This window comes from Anomaloglossus baeobatrachus, chromosome 4, assembly GCF_048569485.1.
Source record: "Anomaloglossus baeobatrachus isolate aAnoBae1 chromosome 4, aAnoBae1.hap1, whole genome shotgun sequence".
Classification (NCBI taxonomy): Eukaryota; Metazoa; Chordata; class Amphibia; order Anura; family Aromobatidae; genus Anomaloglossus; species Anomaloglossus baeobatrachus.
Window position 1 is genome coordinate 72,313,578 of NC_134356.1, and position 16,394 is coordinate 72,329,971.

The following is a 16,394-nucleotide window of genomic DNA, read 5'->3' on the forward strand; positions in this document are numbered from 1 at the left end:
ATTGCACAGGGGCAATAAGAATGCTGTATACAAGAGTCCAGGCCGCTCTGTATAACGTAAAAAACACCTGTATAATGCTCACCTAGGGGGCAGTCCAGTTTGATAGGTGTCGCTGCCCTCAGTCTGGCGCTTCTTCTATCTTGTGTGATCGCCATCCTCCTGCTCAGTCCCGTGTGCATCCGGCGTCATTCACACAGTGGCCTCTATTGCGCTCCTGCGCATGCGTGCTTTGATCTGCCCGGACGAGGGCAGAGCAAAATTTTCTAATGTGCAGGCAAGAGTAAAGGTCAGACTGCCCACACATGTGCATTACAGTACTGTGATCTGTCCTCTGTTAGGTAGATCAAAGTGCGCATGCACAGGAGCACAATGGCGACCTTTGTGTGAATGACGCAGGATATGTCTTGCACATGGGGCTGCGCAGGAGGAGACCTGTCAGTCACTGGCAGTGGGCGGAGAGAAGCTGCTGGGGCTCCGCCTGTCCAACTCGTCTTCTGTGCAGCTTAGGCAACATGTATCATCTGTCAGGTTCCCTTTAGGGTATTAACCCATAGGCTCCTTGTTTGGACAGTAATACAGAGGTAGTTGGGGAGATATCAGATCTGGATATGGCTGGGCAAGTCTAGGAGAACAAGAATTTGCGTCACAGAGATGCCATCCTATAAAAGTGGTCCAATTACAGACCTCTTCAGTATTTCCCCTGCTACTACCAATTTTTGTTTATGGATAATTACATAGCTGTGTGCTTGATCTTATGCACAGGTTTGCAATACGTTTGGCTGAAACACCATTACTCAAAAATGATCCGGAATGATACTTTTTAGCCATATCGTGTGTATATTAATAGCATGTGTCTAGGGGTGCATGGAAGAGTTAGTTATACATTCTAGTACATTTGCCTTCCCCTCCTGCAGCTTTGTAATCTGAGTTTTTGTATTTTTATCCATTCTGCCATGTTGCTCTGTTCTGGGATCTTATTTTCCTTCATTACAGGGAAGTGTCCAAGTCCACTTAAGAACAGAGATTTTGTGACCCTGAGGTCCTGGCTGCCGCTTGGCAATGATTACATGATAATCAATTACTCAGTGAAGCACCCGGTAAGCCCTGAATATTGTTTTGAAAAGTTTTACTAATGCCTGGTATTCATATTTGTAATAATTATTATATATATGTAATAAGATCAGCATAAAGGTGATTGCGAGCTAAGGAGGAGGTGTCACATGGCTCCAAAAAGACGACAGGATTGACTTAGCAAATATCTGTCTCAAGATCAAAAGTTTCCATATGCCAAAACTCCTACTACAGTGCCTATTTTTAATTTTTGACAAAAAAAACATATAACCCCCCCCCCCCCCCCTCCCTAAATTGGAGGTATAATAGGAATATATGAATATATGGAGTGGCTCTAGTCTAGGAGATGCAGAGGTGGCAGCTGCATCCGGACCCTGGCCCATGGGGGCTTAGAAGGCCACGTAAATACTATAAATTACACATGGTAGAAGTGAGACCCTTGTTACAGATAAGCTAGAAAAAGCAAGTGTGTGTGCGTATGTATGTATGTATGTATGTATGTATGTATGTAATGTATGTACTGTGTGTGTGTGTGTGTGTGTGTGTGTGTGTGTATGTATATATGTGTGTGTATATATACATATATAATCTCAGACCAAAAGAATGGACACACCTTCTCATCTCTACAAAAGCTGAGTAGACTTTGTGCAGCAGGCCTTCATGGTAAAATAGCTGCTAGGAAACCACTGCTAAGGACCGGCAACAAGCAGAAGAGACTTGTTTAGGCTAAAGAACACAAGGAAGGGACATTAGAACAGTGGAAATCTGTGCTTTGGTCTGATGAGTCCAAATTTGAGGTCTTTGGATCCAACCACCGTGTCTTTGTAGAAAAGGTGAACGGATGGACTCTACATGCCTGGTCCCCACCATGAAGCATGGAGGAGGAGGTGTGATGGTGTGGGGGTGCTTTGATGGTGACACTGTTGGGGATTTATTCAAAACTGAAAGCATACAGAACCACCATGGCTACCACAGCATCTTGCAGCGGCATGCTATTCCATCCGGTTTGCGTTTAGTTGGACCATCATTTATTTTTCAACAGGACAATGACCCCAAACACACCTCCAGGCTGTGTAAGGGCCATTTGACTAAGAAGGAGAGTGATGGGGTGCTACGCCAGATGACCTGGTCTCCACAGTCACCAGACCTGAACCCAATAGAGATGGTTTGGGGTGAGCTGAACTGCAGAGTGAAGGCAAAAGGGCCAACAAGTGCTAAGCATCTCTGGGAATTCCTTAAAGGACTGTTGGAAAACCATTTCCGGTGACTACCTCTTGAAGCTCATCAAGAGAATGCCAAGAGTGTGCAAAGCAGTAATCAAAGCAAAAGGTGGCTACATTGAAGAGCCTAGAATATAAGACATATTTTCAGTTGTTTCACACTGTTTTAAGCATTTCATTCCACATGTTTTAATTCATAGTTTTGATGCCTTCATCAGAGTCCTGAAAATAAAGAAAACTCTTTGAATGAGAAGGCGTGTCCAAACATTTGGGGTGTGTGTGTGTGTGTGTATATGTGTATATATATATATATATATATATATATATATATATATATATATATATATATATATATATATATATATATATATAATTACAGTTCAAAAAGCTGGAGTCACCCAGACCATTTTGTTTTTTCCATGAAAAATCATACTTTTATTTATCAAATGAGCTGCATAATGAATAGAAAATATGATCCAGACATTGACGAGGTTAGAAATAATGATTTTTACATGAAATAATAATTTTCTCTTCGCACTTTGCTTTCATCACAGAATGCTCCTTTGCAGCAATTCCAGCTTTGCAGACCTTTTGGCATTCTAGCTAGTAATTTGCGGAAGTAATCTGGAGATATTTCACCCCATGCTTCCAGAAGCCCCCCCCACAAGTTGGATTGGCTTGATGGGCACTTTTTGCGTACCATATGGTCAAGCTGCTCTCACAAAAGCTTAGTAGGGTTGAGATCTGGTGACTAGGCTGGCCACTCCATTACAGATAGAAAACCAGCTGCCTACTTCTTCCCTAAATAGTTCATGCATAATTTGGAGGTGTGCTTTGGATCATTGTCCTGTTGTAGGATGAAATTGGTTCCAATCAAGCGCTGTCCACAGGGTATGGAATGGTGTTGCAAAATGGAGTGATAGCCTTCCTTGTTCAAAATCTCTTTTACCTTGTACAAATCTCCCACGTTACCAGCACCAAAGCAACCCCAGACCATCACATTACCTCCACTATGATTGACAGATGGCGTCAAGCACTCTTCCAGCATCTTTTCAATTGTTCTGTCTCTCACAAATGTTCTTCTGTTTGATCCAAACACTTCAAACTTCGATTCGTCTGTCCATAACACTTTTTTCCAATCTTCCTCTGTCTAATGTCTGTTCTTTTGCCCATATTAATCTTTTCCTTTTATTATCCAGTCTCAGATATGGCTTTTTCTTTGCCACTCTGCCCTGAAGGCCAGGATCCCGGAGTCTCGTCTTCACTGTAGACCTTGGCACTAGCGTTTTGCGGGTACTATTTAATGAAGCTGCCAGTTGAGGACCTGTGAGGCGTCGATTTATCAAACTAGAGACTCCAGTGCACTTGTCTTGTTGCTCAGTTGTGCAGCGCGGCCTCCCACTTCTTGTTCTACTCTGGTTAGAGCCTGTTTGTACTCTCCTCTGAAGGTAGTAATACACACTGTTGTAGGAAATCTTCAGTTTCTTGGCAATTTCTCGCATGGAATATTCTTCGTTTCTAAGAACAAGAATAGACTATCGAGTTTCACATGAAAGTTCTCTTTTTCTGGCCATTTTGAGAGTTTAATGGAACCAACAAATGTAATGTTCCAGTTTCTGAACTAACTCAAAGGACGGTCAGTTTTATAACTGCTTTAATCAGCAAAACTGTTTTCAGCTGTGCTAACATACACAAGGGTTTTCAAAGGATTTCTAAACATCCATTAGCCTTCTAAAACAGTTAGCAAACACAATGTACCATTAGAACACTGGAGTACTGGTTGTTGGAAGTAGGCCTCTATACACCTATGTATATATTGCATTAAAAACCAGACGTTTGCAGCTAGAATAGTCATTTACCACATTAACAACGTATAGAGTGTATTTCTGTTTAATAGCTTCATTGAAAAAAAATGTGCTTTTCTTTAAAAAATTAGGGATTAGCTGTCGCTGTCCTCCAGGGCGGATGGTAATAGCAGCAAAGATGGTGTCACTCCCCACAGGTGGAGCGGGCCCCGTAGAGGATGATGGGGGGAGTAGCAATAGCGGGCGCCTAGGCGCGGGGCAGTAGTGCCGGAAAGAACAGACGGACACAGTCTCTGCGGGTTCAAGGTGTCTTTACTCACAGTTCTTTAAGTAGCCAGGTTGCTGCCACAGTAGAACCAGTCACCACTGTGTTGGATCCCGTCAAACTCAGATCTCTTTGGAGTTCAGTCCAGTGTGGTGGTCGGTGGGCCCTTTCCTCCTAGCGCCGTGTAAGTTGGATGCCTGTGGCTTAAAGCTACTTGGGGACTCCAGTCCATCCCAAGTAAAAACTCTTGTCCTGCCTGCAGGTGCCACGGCTCTGCAATGTGGCCTTACTTTGATCTAGGCCCCGGATCCTATATGGCATTGTGCGTTCATGCTCTGTGTTGGCCAAGGGAGACCTGCAATCTCCCCGTCCTGACAGATTGTGGAAAACCAACTTGGATAACGATCTTCCCTAGAGTCCTGCACCCTGTATGGTGCCGGTCCCAAGTGAGCAATGAAGCTCTCCCCTCGGCAATCGTATGAACTCCTGTGTCCCACCAGAGCCACCGGTGAGACCGTCTGCTCCTTTCCTCTCCTGCTGGAAAACTCTCCAACTGTTGTATTGGCTTCTGACTCCCCCTGGTGGCTGCTTCTCCCCTGGTCCCTGTCACTAGTGGGTGGCTGCCCCCCATGTTTGGAGACAGCCTTAGGACGTTACCCTAGCCCAGTCACCAGTGTGGAGGGCAACCTGGTTTTGTGTTTGAGTTGTGTAAGCGGTATAACAGTTACCGACCTCCTCTGGATCCGGGTTAAGCACTGCACCTTAAGTGAGGTGCAGTACCCTGTGGCGACTGAAGCCCCAGGGGTGCCACAGGTGCAGATACCATGATTTCAGTGATGTGGCTTACTAGGCTGTGTTTAGCTGTTTCAACAAAATTGTTTTATCAGCAGCAGATTATCACTACATGGCTAGGTGTCTTGTGCCACCTTGTCCAATCACACACCCCATTGACTGATTAGCATTAGTGATGGGTGAACGTGCTCATTATTCGATCGAGCGTTATGTGCTCGGATACTCGCAGAGCTCGGCCGATATTATGTGTTCCCAGATGTGTCGTAGGTGAAACAATGAGCACAAAGCACAGTCTTGCGTCACTGCATGATGGGAGCCATTCACAGTCTCTGAATGGCTCTCCCAGGGAATAAAACAAGTTTCTGTAGTGTGACCCAAAAAAAAACAAAAAAAAAAACATGCCCTCCCTCTCATTGGAAATGCTCGGTCTATGGCTGACTGAATGTGGGCAGAGCCCAGAACAGGCCAATCGTTGACTTTCCATAATGCTCGTTACTTGCGTCGGGCTTCTCTGAGTGTCTGACCAACTCAAATCAAGTAACATGCATTTTTAATGCTTTCCCATCACTAATTGGCAAATTTCTGTGCACACTTTATATTGACAGAAAGTTGACAATCGGTGGTGTGGGCGGAGTTACACACAGCTCAGCGTTCTGAGCTCTGCTAGATCTGCGGCAGAGAAAACTGTGATTCTATCACCGCTGCTTCCCCCAGAAAATGAAGTGACACGTTGCTGGAATCAGGGTCTCTGTCCCTACATCATGCTGCTGTCAGATTACATAGCAAAACCTGCTAATAAAAGGATCTTTCACTTGTTCTAAACATGGATTGTATTGTTATATTGTTGTATTGTTGGTATATATTGCACTGTTCTAATGAAATATCCCTCCCTCTACTCTGTATATAACTCTATTCTTCTTATTTCATGCTCCTCAGCTCTTCTTTGTCCATCTAATTTCTCCAGGCCACACCCAGTTGGTTAAAAAGCCTAGATTTACACTGTGAAGAAATATATGGGAATATCTCAGGAATTAGGAGCGGGAACACAAGAAAAATATCAAATTAAGGAGGACTGTGGCATTTAATACTATGTAAAAAAAAAAAAAAAGAAATTTCTGGCATGTGAATGTTTTTTTTAAAAGGGAATCTGTCACCATGTTTTTTCTCCCCCATCTGAGAGCAGCATAATCTAGAGACAGAGACCCTGATTCCAGCGATGTGTCCCTTACTGAGCTGTTTGCTGTCATTTTGATAAAATCACTGTTTTCCCTGCTGCAGATCTAGCAGTTATACAGAGCTCGTGAATTTGCTTGACTACCTGCAGTATGCCAAGTAGTCCTGTAATGATAATCTCCTGCTGATTAAACAGTGATTTTTATCAAAACTACACTAAGCAGCCCAGTAAGTCACACATTGCTGGAATCAGGATCTCTGCCCCTACATTATGATACTCTCAGATTAGGTGGCAAAAACCTGGAAACAGATTCCCTTTAAAATGGTGAGCGCTGTACATGCTCTACTTTTTCACAATGACTTCTTTTCCATTACAGAAACATCCTCCTAGAAAAGACTTTGTCAGAGCAGTTTCCCTGCAGACGGGATATTTAATTAAAGCCAATGGAGACAATAGCTGTGTTCTTTACTACCTTACACAAGTTGACCCGAAAGGTAAAGTAACAATGTGTCATTTCATGGCTCCCTATCAGTTCTTAGAATTTTCAATCTTGTAAAATCAGTATGTTTGCATTGATAAATAATATTTAGATTCTCACTGACATGATAAATTGACTGGACTGTAAATCTGAGTATCGAGGGTGTGTGAGACTACCTGAGCCAATACTTTTACTCCATCCTGATGATGTTCATGTTGTATCTGTGAAGTCTCAAAGGGGAGAATGTAAGGATTGTGAGTGCACCTACAATCTGCATGAATTAAAGGGACTTTCAAATTTACCAAAAGTGGATCCTAAATGCTTTTATAAACATCACATAATAAATACAGCACATACTCACCCTCCTCTGGTTCACATCTCGCTCTCCGCTGCTGCTAGGGGCTCTGCATTTTGTATGCAGCTGTGACATCATCTCAGGAGGTTAAATCACCGCTGAAGACAATCACTGACCTCAGCGGCTCATTCCAGCTACATTAGATGCAGCAGTAATCCGCACTGTCGATGTGACGTCACCATCCGAAAGACTAAAGGGTACTTTACACACTGCGATATCGGTAACAATATATCGTTGGGGTCACGCCGGTAGTGATGCACATCCGGCGCAGTTACCGACATCGCAGCGTGTGACACCAATGAGCGACGATCAACGAGCACAAAAACGTGAAAAATCGTTGCTCGTTGACACGTCGCTCATTTCCTTAATATCGTTGCTGCTGCAGGTACAATGTTGTTAGTCATTCCTGCGGCAGCACACATCGCTGTGTGTAAAGCTGCAGGAGCGACGAACATTTCCTTACCTGCCTCCACTGGCAATGCGGAAGGAAGGAGGTGGGCGGGATGTTTACGTCCCGCTTATCTCCGTCCCTCCGCTTCTATTGGACGCCTGCCATGTGACGTCGCTGTGACGTCGCACGAACCGCTCCCTTAGAAAGGAGGTGGTTCGCCGACCAGAACGACGTCGCAGGGCAGGTAAGTCCGTGTGACGGGGGTAAGCGAGGTTGTGCACCACGGGCAGCAATTTGCCCGTGTCGCACAACCGACGGGGGCAGGTACACTTGCTAGCGATATCAATACCGTTATCGCAGCGTGTAAAGTACCCTTAAGACTAGAGCAGAGGCTGACTGGGGGAGGGGGAGCAACTTTTATTACGTTGCATATATAAAAGCGCTTGGGATCCACTTTTCTTAAAATAGAAAACCCCTTTAAATAATATATGCCAATGCAGGTTTTAGTGCACGCCATATTTACAGGAAAAAAACAATGACTTTTTATTTCTCGCTCAATCTTTCGATAGAAGGCCCGGTTAGTCAGGAGGAGGGTCGCCACCATTGATCCAATAGAGTTGCAGTGGAACCTTGGATTCCGAGCATAATTGGTTCCGGGAGTGTGCTCTTAAACCAAGTTACTCTTATATCAAAGCAAATTTTCCCATAGGAAACAATTGAAAAGCAGACAATTTGTTCCACAACCCAAAAATATTTACTGTTTATACAAACTTATTACAGTAATACAAAAAAATGTACTGTATTCATATAAAATTATTTCAGTACACTAATACAAAATACTGTACAGTAAACAACATAACTAAACTGCACATTAGCTTACAATAACATTGTTTGTGTGCGAGAGGTACAGTATAAGCAATGTGCTGCACTGGTTAGCAGAATAAAAGTACAATAGTATATCCACAAATGCAAATTGGTAGATATGCTGTATATATACTGTACAATGGTATACTGTATACAGTATATATGTACAGAAAGTTCTCTCCAGAGCGGGTCACAGCGCGGTGAAAGGTGGACACGGTGGGAATTTGCTCTTATTGCAAAGCATTGCTCTTAAACCAAGTTACACATTTTTAAAAATCTTTGCTTGTCTTGCAAAACGCTCTCAAGCCAAGTTACTCTTAAACCAAGGTTCCAATGTACTGTCTATTACCCCAGAAATTGACATAAATTGATGTGCAGCTCTCGGCAGGTATAGAATCCAATTTTAGCTATAAAAGGTATAACTAATTTTGGAATAATGTGATGCTTTTGGCAATATATTGAGTGGATTTCAATTCTGGCGCACAGACAACGTAAGGTATGTAGGCGATGAGGAAGCTACAGCTGTCAGAGCACGGTGAGAGTTGTAGTTACACAACTGGAATGCTGGAGGTATATAGAAGCGCACACCTATCCTCTATTAAAGGGTGGCTGCATAGAATTATACTGACACATAGATTATATAATGTGACAGTCACATGTTACATGTAGTGCACCACGCTATTAACGTCAATATTATTAGTCATTCATTCTGTACCAATCACAATAGTAACACCTCTTACACCTCCAACATCAAAAAAAATAGTGATAAATACTACTATTTTGGCCCCCATGTAAATCTTGAGCAAAGTACACTCATTGAGTATAGTTATTTTTAAATTCTCCAGATAGAATGCAGTGAGGCTATTTGTCCACTAGGTGGTACTGTTTATTTAAAGGAAAAAGTCCCTATAGGCGGTAAACATTTTGACTTAGTCAATCTGAGTATTTTACAGTATAATAATGTTACGATTCAAAATGCCGGACCTCATCCCATTTTTACAGTTCTGCTGTTAATGTGTATTTTTTTTATTATTGAAGGATCATTACCAAAGTGGGTGGTGAATAAAGTTTCTCAATTTGTGGCTCCAAAGGTAAGAAGTCCTTCATGATGTTTTATAGTAATTAAGGTATAAGATCAAGCCAAGGATGTATTGATCAATAAGTGTAGTCATTGGGAAGTATATAGAATCTACTGTCTTGTTGCAGAAATAACCTGCCATGGTTCTGATTTGCAGTGCTCTGCGATCATGCTCTATTGTGGTGTTGTGCTCTGCTGGATGGGTTGTCTCCCGTCCTTGGGTCCTGCGTCGATGCTGGGAGGGGGCTGTTCTCAGGCGCATCATTCCGGGCAATTGCTCTGCTTCATTAGGGAGCAACCTCACCCGGAACGCCGCCAGTTGTAGTTCTTCTAGCTACTAGTGCTTCTAGCTCCCGTAAGTGTACTGTTCTGATCTTGTCTCTCAACCTCGGACCTTGGTTACCCTTCTTTGCCTGTACCCCTTACTCTGACGTTACCCCCTGGCTCCAGACCTCCGGCTCGTACCCTGACTTCAGCTCCGCTTTCTCCCTGTGTTCCATATGTGACTTCCTGGCTTCTGACCTTCGGCTCTTACCCTGACCTTGGCTACACTTTTTCCCTGTGTTCCATACGTGACCTCCTGGCTTCTAACCCCCGGCTTGTTTGACTCCTTCTCTACTAGGTGTATCTAGTGACACCTAGTGATTGAGCATCAATGACCATAAGTAATCCCCAAACTTTAGCTTTTAGGTGGCTGTATAAACAGAGGTCTTACTTAGCGAAGTAATTAGGACTTTTGGAAATGTAGAGGTGCCACTTTGGGCTCACCCACTAATTGGCTGGGTACCGCGGAAAGTACCGCGTATATAAATACAAATGGCAGTCTGCCACTGCAGCACCGTACCAGACTGTCTCTAGCAAACTGTTAATAGTCCCATAGACAATGAATACAGTAGCAGTTGAAAATGAGCACCTCAGCTCCATCAGACCCCATTCTTTAAAGCAGATGACTTAGTATTAAGACACCCATAATATTATGTGTGCAGAACACAATGGCCCTGATTTATCAAGAGAAGTGTTTCTCATGCTGGTCTTAATGAGGGCTGTGTTAGGGAGGCACACTCCTCTTAAATGGAATATGTCAAATGATTTTCTAGTACATTACTTATGTTATCTTTAAATAGGGCTTAAGGAGACCTTTCAGGATAAGTAAGTTTTATTGCTCTACCTTATCCTGTTATCTTGTTGTAAGAGCCTTAAGGCCCCGTCACACTAAGCAACATCGCTAGCAACATCGCTGCTAACGAACAACTTTTGTGACGTTGCTAGTGATGTTGCTGTGTGTGACATCCAGCAACAACCTGGCCCCTGCTGTGAGGTCGTTGGTTGTTGCTGAATGTCCTGGGCCATTTTTTAGTTGTTGCTGTCCCGCTGTGAAGCACAGATCGCTGTGTGTGACAGCGAGACAGCAACAACTAAATGTGCAGGCAGCAGGAGCCGGCTTCTACGGAAGCTGGTAACCAATGTAAACATTGGGTAACCAAGAAGCCCTGTCCTTGGTTACCCGATATTTACCTTTGTTACCAGCCTCCGCCGCTCTCACTGTCAGTGCCGGCTCCTGCTCTGTGCACATGTAGCTGCAGGACACATCGGGTTAATTAACCCGATGTGTGCTGTAGCTAGGAGAGCAGGGAGCCAGCGCTAAGCGGTGTGCGCTGCTCCCTGCTCTCTGCACGTGTAGCTGCGTGAGCTGGTAACCAAGATAAATATCGGGTTGGTTACCCGATATTTACCTTAGTTACCAAGCGCAGCATCTTCCACGTGGCGCTGGGGGCTGGTCACTGGTTGCTGGTGAGCTCACCAGCAACTCGTGTAGCCACGCTCCAGCGATCCCTGCCAGGTCAGGTTGCTGGTGGGATCGCTGGAGCGTCGCAGTGTGACATCTCACCAGCAACCTCCTAGCAACTTACCAGCGATCCCTATTGTTGTTGGGATCGCTGGTAAGTTGTTTAGTGTGACTGGACCTTTAGAATTCAATGTCTCCTGCATGCAAGTCAATCTACATCACCTATCCTATGAGGCCCGGCCCTGCTTGCAGAGGGCCTAACATCCAGGCTGCCACCAACTCAGCCCCAGTAGCAAGGACTGTGCAGCGGCAGCTCCATCCACATAGCCGCAAACCGCAAGTGGCGTCACGTATAAACGTTCATTTAAACTCCCATGTAAATATAACCCCTTTTTAAAAGCACCCAGGGCACGGAACCACGCAACGGCCACCAAGTGACATTTCCCCAGTTATACATCGCCCAGGAACGAGTACCCCATAACCTTGGGCGACACACAACCCCCAACTTCTTGCTATCTTAAACACATAAAGAAGGGAGAGCCGAAAGAGCTGTCAGAACCTTGACCGATTTGTATCAGTTTTGCAAAAGCACTCAGCTGGATAAAGCCAGTGGTAAAATGGAAGAAAATGGAACATTTTTAGAAAGCTGCTTAACTTTGCATTTAGGAAGCAAATGGACAGTAATAAAAAGTACCGTATGAAGGTGTACATGACCTTTGCATTTATATGGTGGTTTGCCACTGCATGATAATGAAGTGTAAAATTTCTATTTTTATATAATATTCCTGATTCTGTACAGGCAATGAAAAAGATTTACAAGGCCGGTGTAAAGTATCCTGAATGGAAGAGAAAGCACGACCCTCATTTCAAGCCTTGGGTGTATCCGGAGCAGAACACACTCCCTACTGTGAATCTGGAAGATTTGGCGATCCAACGGGCGGATGAGCTGGAAAACATAGATGAAAGCGGAGTGTCTGAAGAGCGGACGCACATCAGCGACGATGAAGATGGCCTCACCAAGGATTCGTAGGCACTTTTAGTATTGATCTAAACAATAGGATGGTTTTCTAATTCTTGTGTTTAGCTACAAAATATAGTCCAGTACTTACAATTAACCCTTGATGACTTTCAGTCCTTCTCATTTTTACAATCTACTGATTGCAATAGGCCCAATTTCTTAAAGCTTTTATGCCAGAATTGTGGTGTAAAAAGCTCTGAAAAGTCGCAAAATTTTGGCATAATGCAATACTGCGCTAACATTTTTCAGCTTCTGGTGCTTTCATACCGTTATTTGCTTGGCTCTGACAGTGGGCAGAGCTGGGGTGGCCAGGGGGTGGGGCATGATAAGCTGAGGTGATCTTTACACCACAAATCTTACTCCAGTTGTAGACAGGAGTAAGTTTTTAGGTGAGGAGTCCACAAAGGTGCACGTCATTTCTCAGACGCCCCTGATTCCTTAAGAGGTGTGCGCCTCACTCCTCATCATCAAGACCGGCATTAAAATCATCAGTCTTGATGAATTTGGCCGAAGACTTTAAAGGATGGTCCATATTGATATGCCCAATGTTTGAAGACCATTTTTTTTTTTTCTTTGAGATTTGCCTGGTTAAGTTTTCACGGACATTTAACTTGTGACCACTAGGGATGATCGAATACCTCAAATTTTCGGCTTCGCGAATATTTGACGAATAAGTTGCCGCTATTCCACTATTCGCGAATATTCGATGCGCAATGTAAGTCTATGGGAAACCCAAATAACAACTATTCGGAACTATTCGGGCTTCCCATAGACTTACATTGCACATCGAATATTCGCATAGTGGCGACCTATTCGTCGGATATTCGCAAAGCCGAATATTTGAGGTATTCGATCATTCCTAGTGACCATTTCATGGAGGACCTATCACTTGCCATAAATGTTTTTTTACATGGTGTAAATGTGGCTGTTCTCCTGAATCTGTCAATGATTTTCTTTTGTTCCTGTGCCTCTCTGTTCCTTATCTTTTCTTCTCTTTTTAGCCAACTGGGCGTGATCTTCAAAAGCTGTCCTATTGGGAAGAGTTGAGGACCATACCCACTTGGCTAAAAATACTAGATTTACATTCTTGGAAAAAGGGGCTTTATCGTAGGAACACACAGACGCAAGAAATAAAAAACACAACAGCAGCCATTACACCAGATCAAATAATACAAATTTTTGGCAAGTAACCGATCCTTGTAAAGGGAACACTCTTGGCAATGTCATGACGTAAAACAACATGTAATGTCCCTTAGGACTTATATCTCCAACAATAAGGTTTCTCAGCTGCTAACTACAAACTATTCCATGGGGGTTTCAAGTCCCTATTATTCAGTTCTTAAAATGACAACCAAAACAAGTGATCACTGATGGGGATTTTGGATTGGAAACTTCTCCATTTTACTTCAACAAAGCTTCTGAAAAACGATTAAAAGGGGGTTCTGTAGGAATAGAAAGGAGGATATCCTTATCAAGAAATTCCTTCATTCATTTAAAGGGGTTGTCCACTACATTAACATTCATGGCCTATCCTTAGGTCATCAATGTCTGATTGGCCGGGGTCCGACACCCACCACCTCCAATGATCAGCAGTTCTTGGTGGTGGCAGCTGGAAATGTTCAGTTCCGGAGCTGCTATGCCTTTTGATCGTGGCCGTGTACTGCATATCCGCCTCCTATTGATTTGAATAGGAGGTGGATGTAAAGTCCCCGGCCACGGCCACTATTATTTGACGGAGCAGCTCTGGAACTGAGCATCTCCAGCCGGTGGCGGCAGAGAAGAGCTGATTGGCGGGGGTGTCGGGTGTCTGCCCCTGGCTGATCAGACATTGATGACCAATCCTAATGATAGGCCACCGATGTAAAAGTAGAGGACAACCCCTTTAATAAGCAACTCACTCTTGTTTTGAGATGGAAGGTAATGATAATAGATTAAAATGGATGTCCTCTTGTTACACTGACAAAAACCTATTCTGGAATGTTAACCCTAGAACGCATACCTGGGGCCTCGCAGGCCTGCTAGGTTACTTGTTTTCTATGGTAGATTTCTATGGTTGCGCGTTCTAGGGTTAAAGGTTGTCTCTACAGTTAGAAAAGTAAACCTAAAATGTTGCCTGTTATGTAAAATAGGAAAGTCCGATAACAATCGCACTCCTCGGGGTCCAGCCCGGGCACCCTGCTGCAGCTCCCTCCTCTCTGTGCTTTGGCTTCAGCAGTAATGTCACATCACCACTGCGGTCCATCACTTGGCTCAGTGAGCTACTGAATAGCTGAGTACAAGCCGATTTTCATATTTTATGACTGGCAAGATTTTAGATACACTTTTAGAAAAATGGAAAACCCCTTTAATAGGACCGGTGCCTGTGAGCATGTGCAGTAGAAAGCTGCAATGCCGTTACCTAAAGATAACCAATTCCATATACTTTAAGGCTATTTATTAGTTAACGGCATTAAGAGTATTTAACAAAAACAAAAAAACAAATAAGGTGAGATGAACGACTGATCCTCTCCAGCTAAGGCTGCTTTCACACATCCGGTTTTTGCCGTGCGGCACAATCCAGCAAAAAAAACGGATCCGTTGCATCAGCTTTTTCCATGCGTTCCTTCCGTTTTTTGATGGATCCGTTGTGCTACTGAGCATGCGCAGTTAAAAAAAAAACTGATCCGTCGTTGGATTCCATCATATGCCGGATTATGACTGATCTGGCGCCCATAGGCTTTCATTGAAACTCACGCCGCATGGCGCTGGATCCGGCGCCATACGATTTTTTGCCGGATCAGCTATTTACGCCGGATCCGGATGCAACGCACAATCCGCACGCTAATACAAGTCTATGGGGGAAAGAACAGATCCGACGGCAAACGCCGGAACCGTTATTTCCGGCTTTTACTGGAATGTGCCGCACGGCGAAAAATGGATGTGTGAAAGCAGCCTTATGAAAATGTTCTTTTAATAAAAGTTCGTGTACTTTTATTTTAGCGTTGTTAAAGTTAAAAAAAAATTTTTACAGAATAAAATGAGTGGAGGCGCTGTTACATTGGTTTTCAATGAACAGTGCAGGCAGCAATATGGTGAGAAACGGTACTGCAAGTCACCCCTGTCTTTTACTAATCGTATAGAACAAAAAAGCCAGTGTTGTAATAAAGTAATGATCATCATGTGATGGAATGATTTTTATCTTCTGGAGAAAAAATACCAAAGTAGGTGGGTTTTATATACATTATATAGATACAATTATTAACATTAAAGTCATATAAAAAATTATTTCTTTAATAAACTGCATTTAGTATTTATTAAATCATCCGAACGATCTCTTCTATAAAATGCCAGTGTGATCTGACCTGATATTTATTGAAAAGAAAAAAAAGTGTGCTTATATATATTTTCTCCAGCAATAAAACCGCGTGACACCATGATCTGTGTCGTCCTTGTTTACTTTTTGCATATAATCGTCAATAATTTATTACTTTTACTTCTTTTCCTTCTCCGAGACCTGCGGTGATTGGAGATTCAGAACCAAATACAAACTGAAATGTGAAATATTCTGGAGCCAAATTATTAAACCGTCAAGATAAGTCCAGGGCTCCGTGTGTCGGAGGTCACAGTGTAAAAGGACTGTGACCTCAACGTGTCTCCATTAAAAAAAATAAATTGCAAGTCACCTCGTGACCAAGAAATGTAACTTGAACAAATATTTTGCTGCGATCCCCTACGGGGAAATAATAAAGTCACATTGCTGAATTTCCATGATTTTGCCGTTTGTTTTGTTTTTTTGTTTAATTTTTTAAAATTTCAAGTTTTTTTTAAAAATCAAAAAAAGTTGGAAGATATTAAAGAAGTTGTCCACTACTTTTACAATGATGCGCTATCCTAAGGATGGGTCATCAATGTCAGATCGACCGGGATCTGACACTTCGAACCCCTGCCGATCAGCTGTTCTTGGTGTCAGCAATGGCAGTAGGCAGCCAGATATGCTCAGTTTCCCTGTGAGGGTAGTCCTGCTGGGCTATAGGCTGTTTGTCCAGATGTATAAGATGATCTGTGTATGTAAATAATCAAAATATAGACATCGTTGCATAATTATCTGTGTGTCTATA

At 43.2% G+C, this 16,394-nt stretch overlaps 1 protein-coding gene across 1 annotated transcript in view; it reads left to right on the forward strand.

Moving 5' to 3' along the window:
• LOC142303199 (START domain-containing protein 10-like) overlaps positions 1–16,023 on the forward strand; it is a 121,736-nt gene extending 105,713 nt beyond the window's left edge. Inside the window, exons 3-6 of the mRNA XM_075344393.1 lie at positions 994–1,097; positions 6,704–6,821; positions 9,454–9,506; positions 12,079–16,023. Of these exons, the coding sequence (XP_075200508.1) occupies positions 994–1,097; positions 6,704–6,821; positions 9,454–9,506; positions 12,079–12,309 (506 nt within the window). The 3' untranslated portion in view covers positions 12,310–16,023. The remainder of the gene's footprint in view (positions 1–993; positions 1,098–6,703; positions 6,822–9,453; positions 9,507–12,078) is intronic.
• The last annotated feature ends 371 nt before the right edge of the window (positions 16,024–16,394 follow it).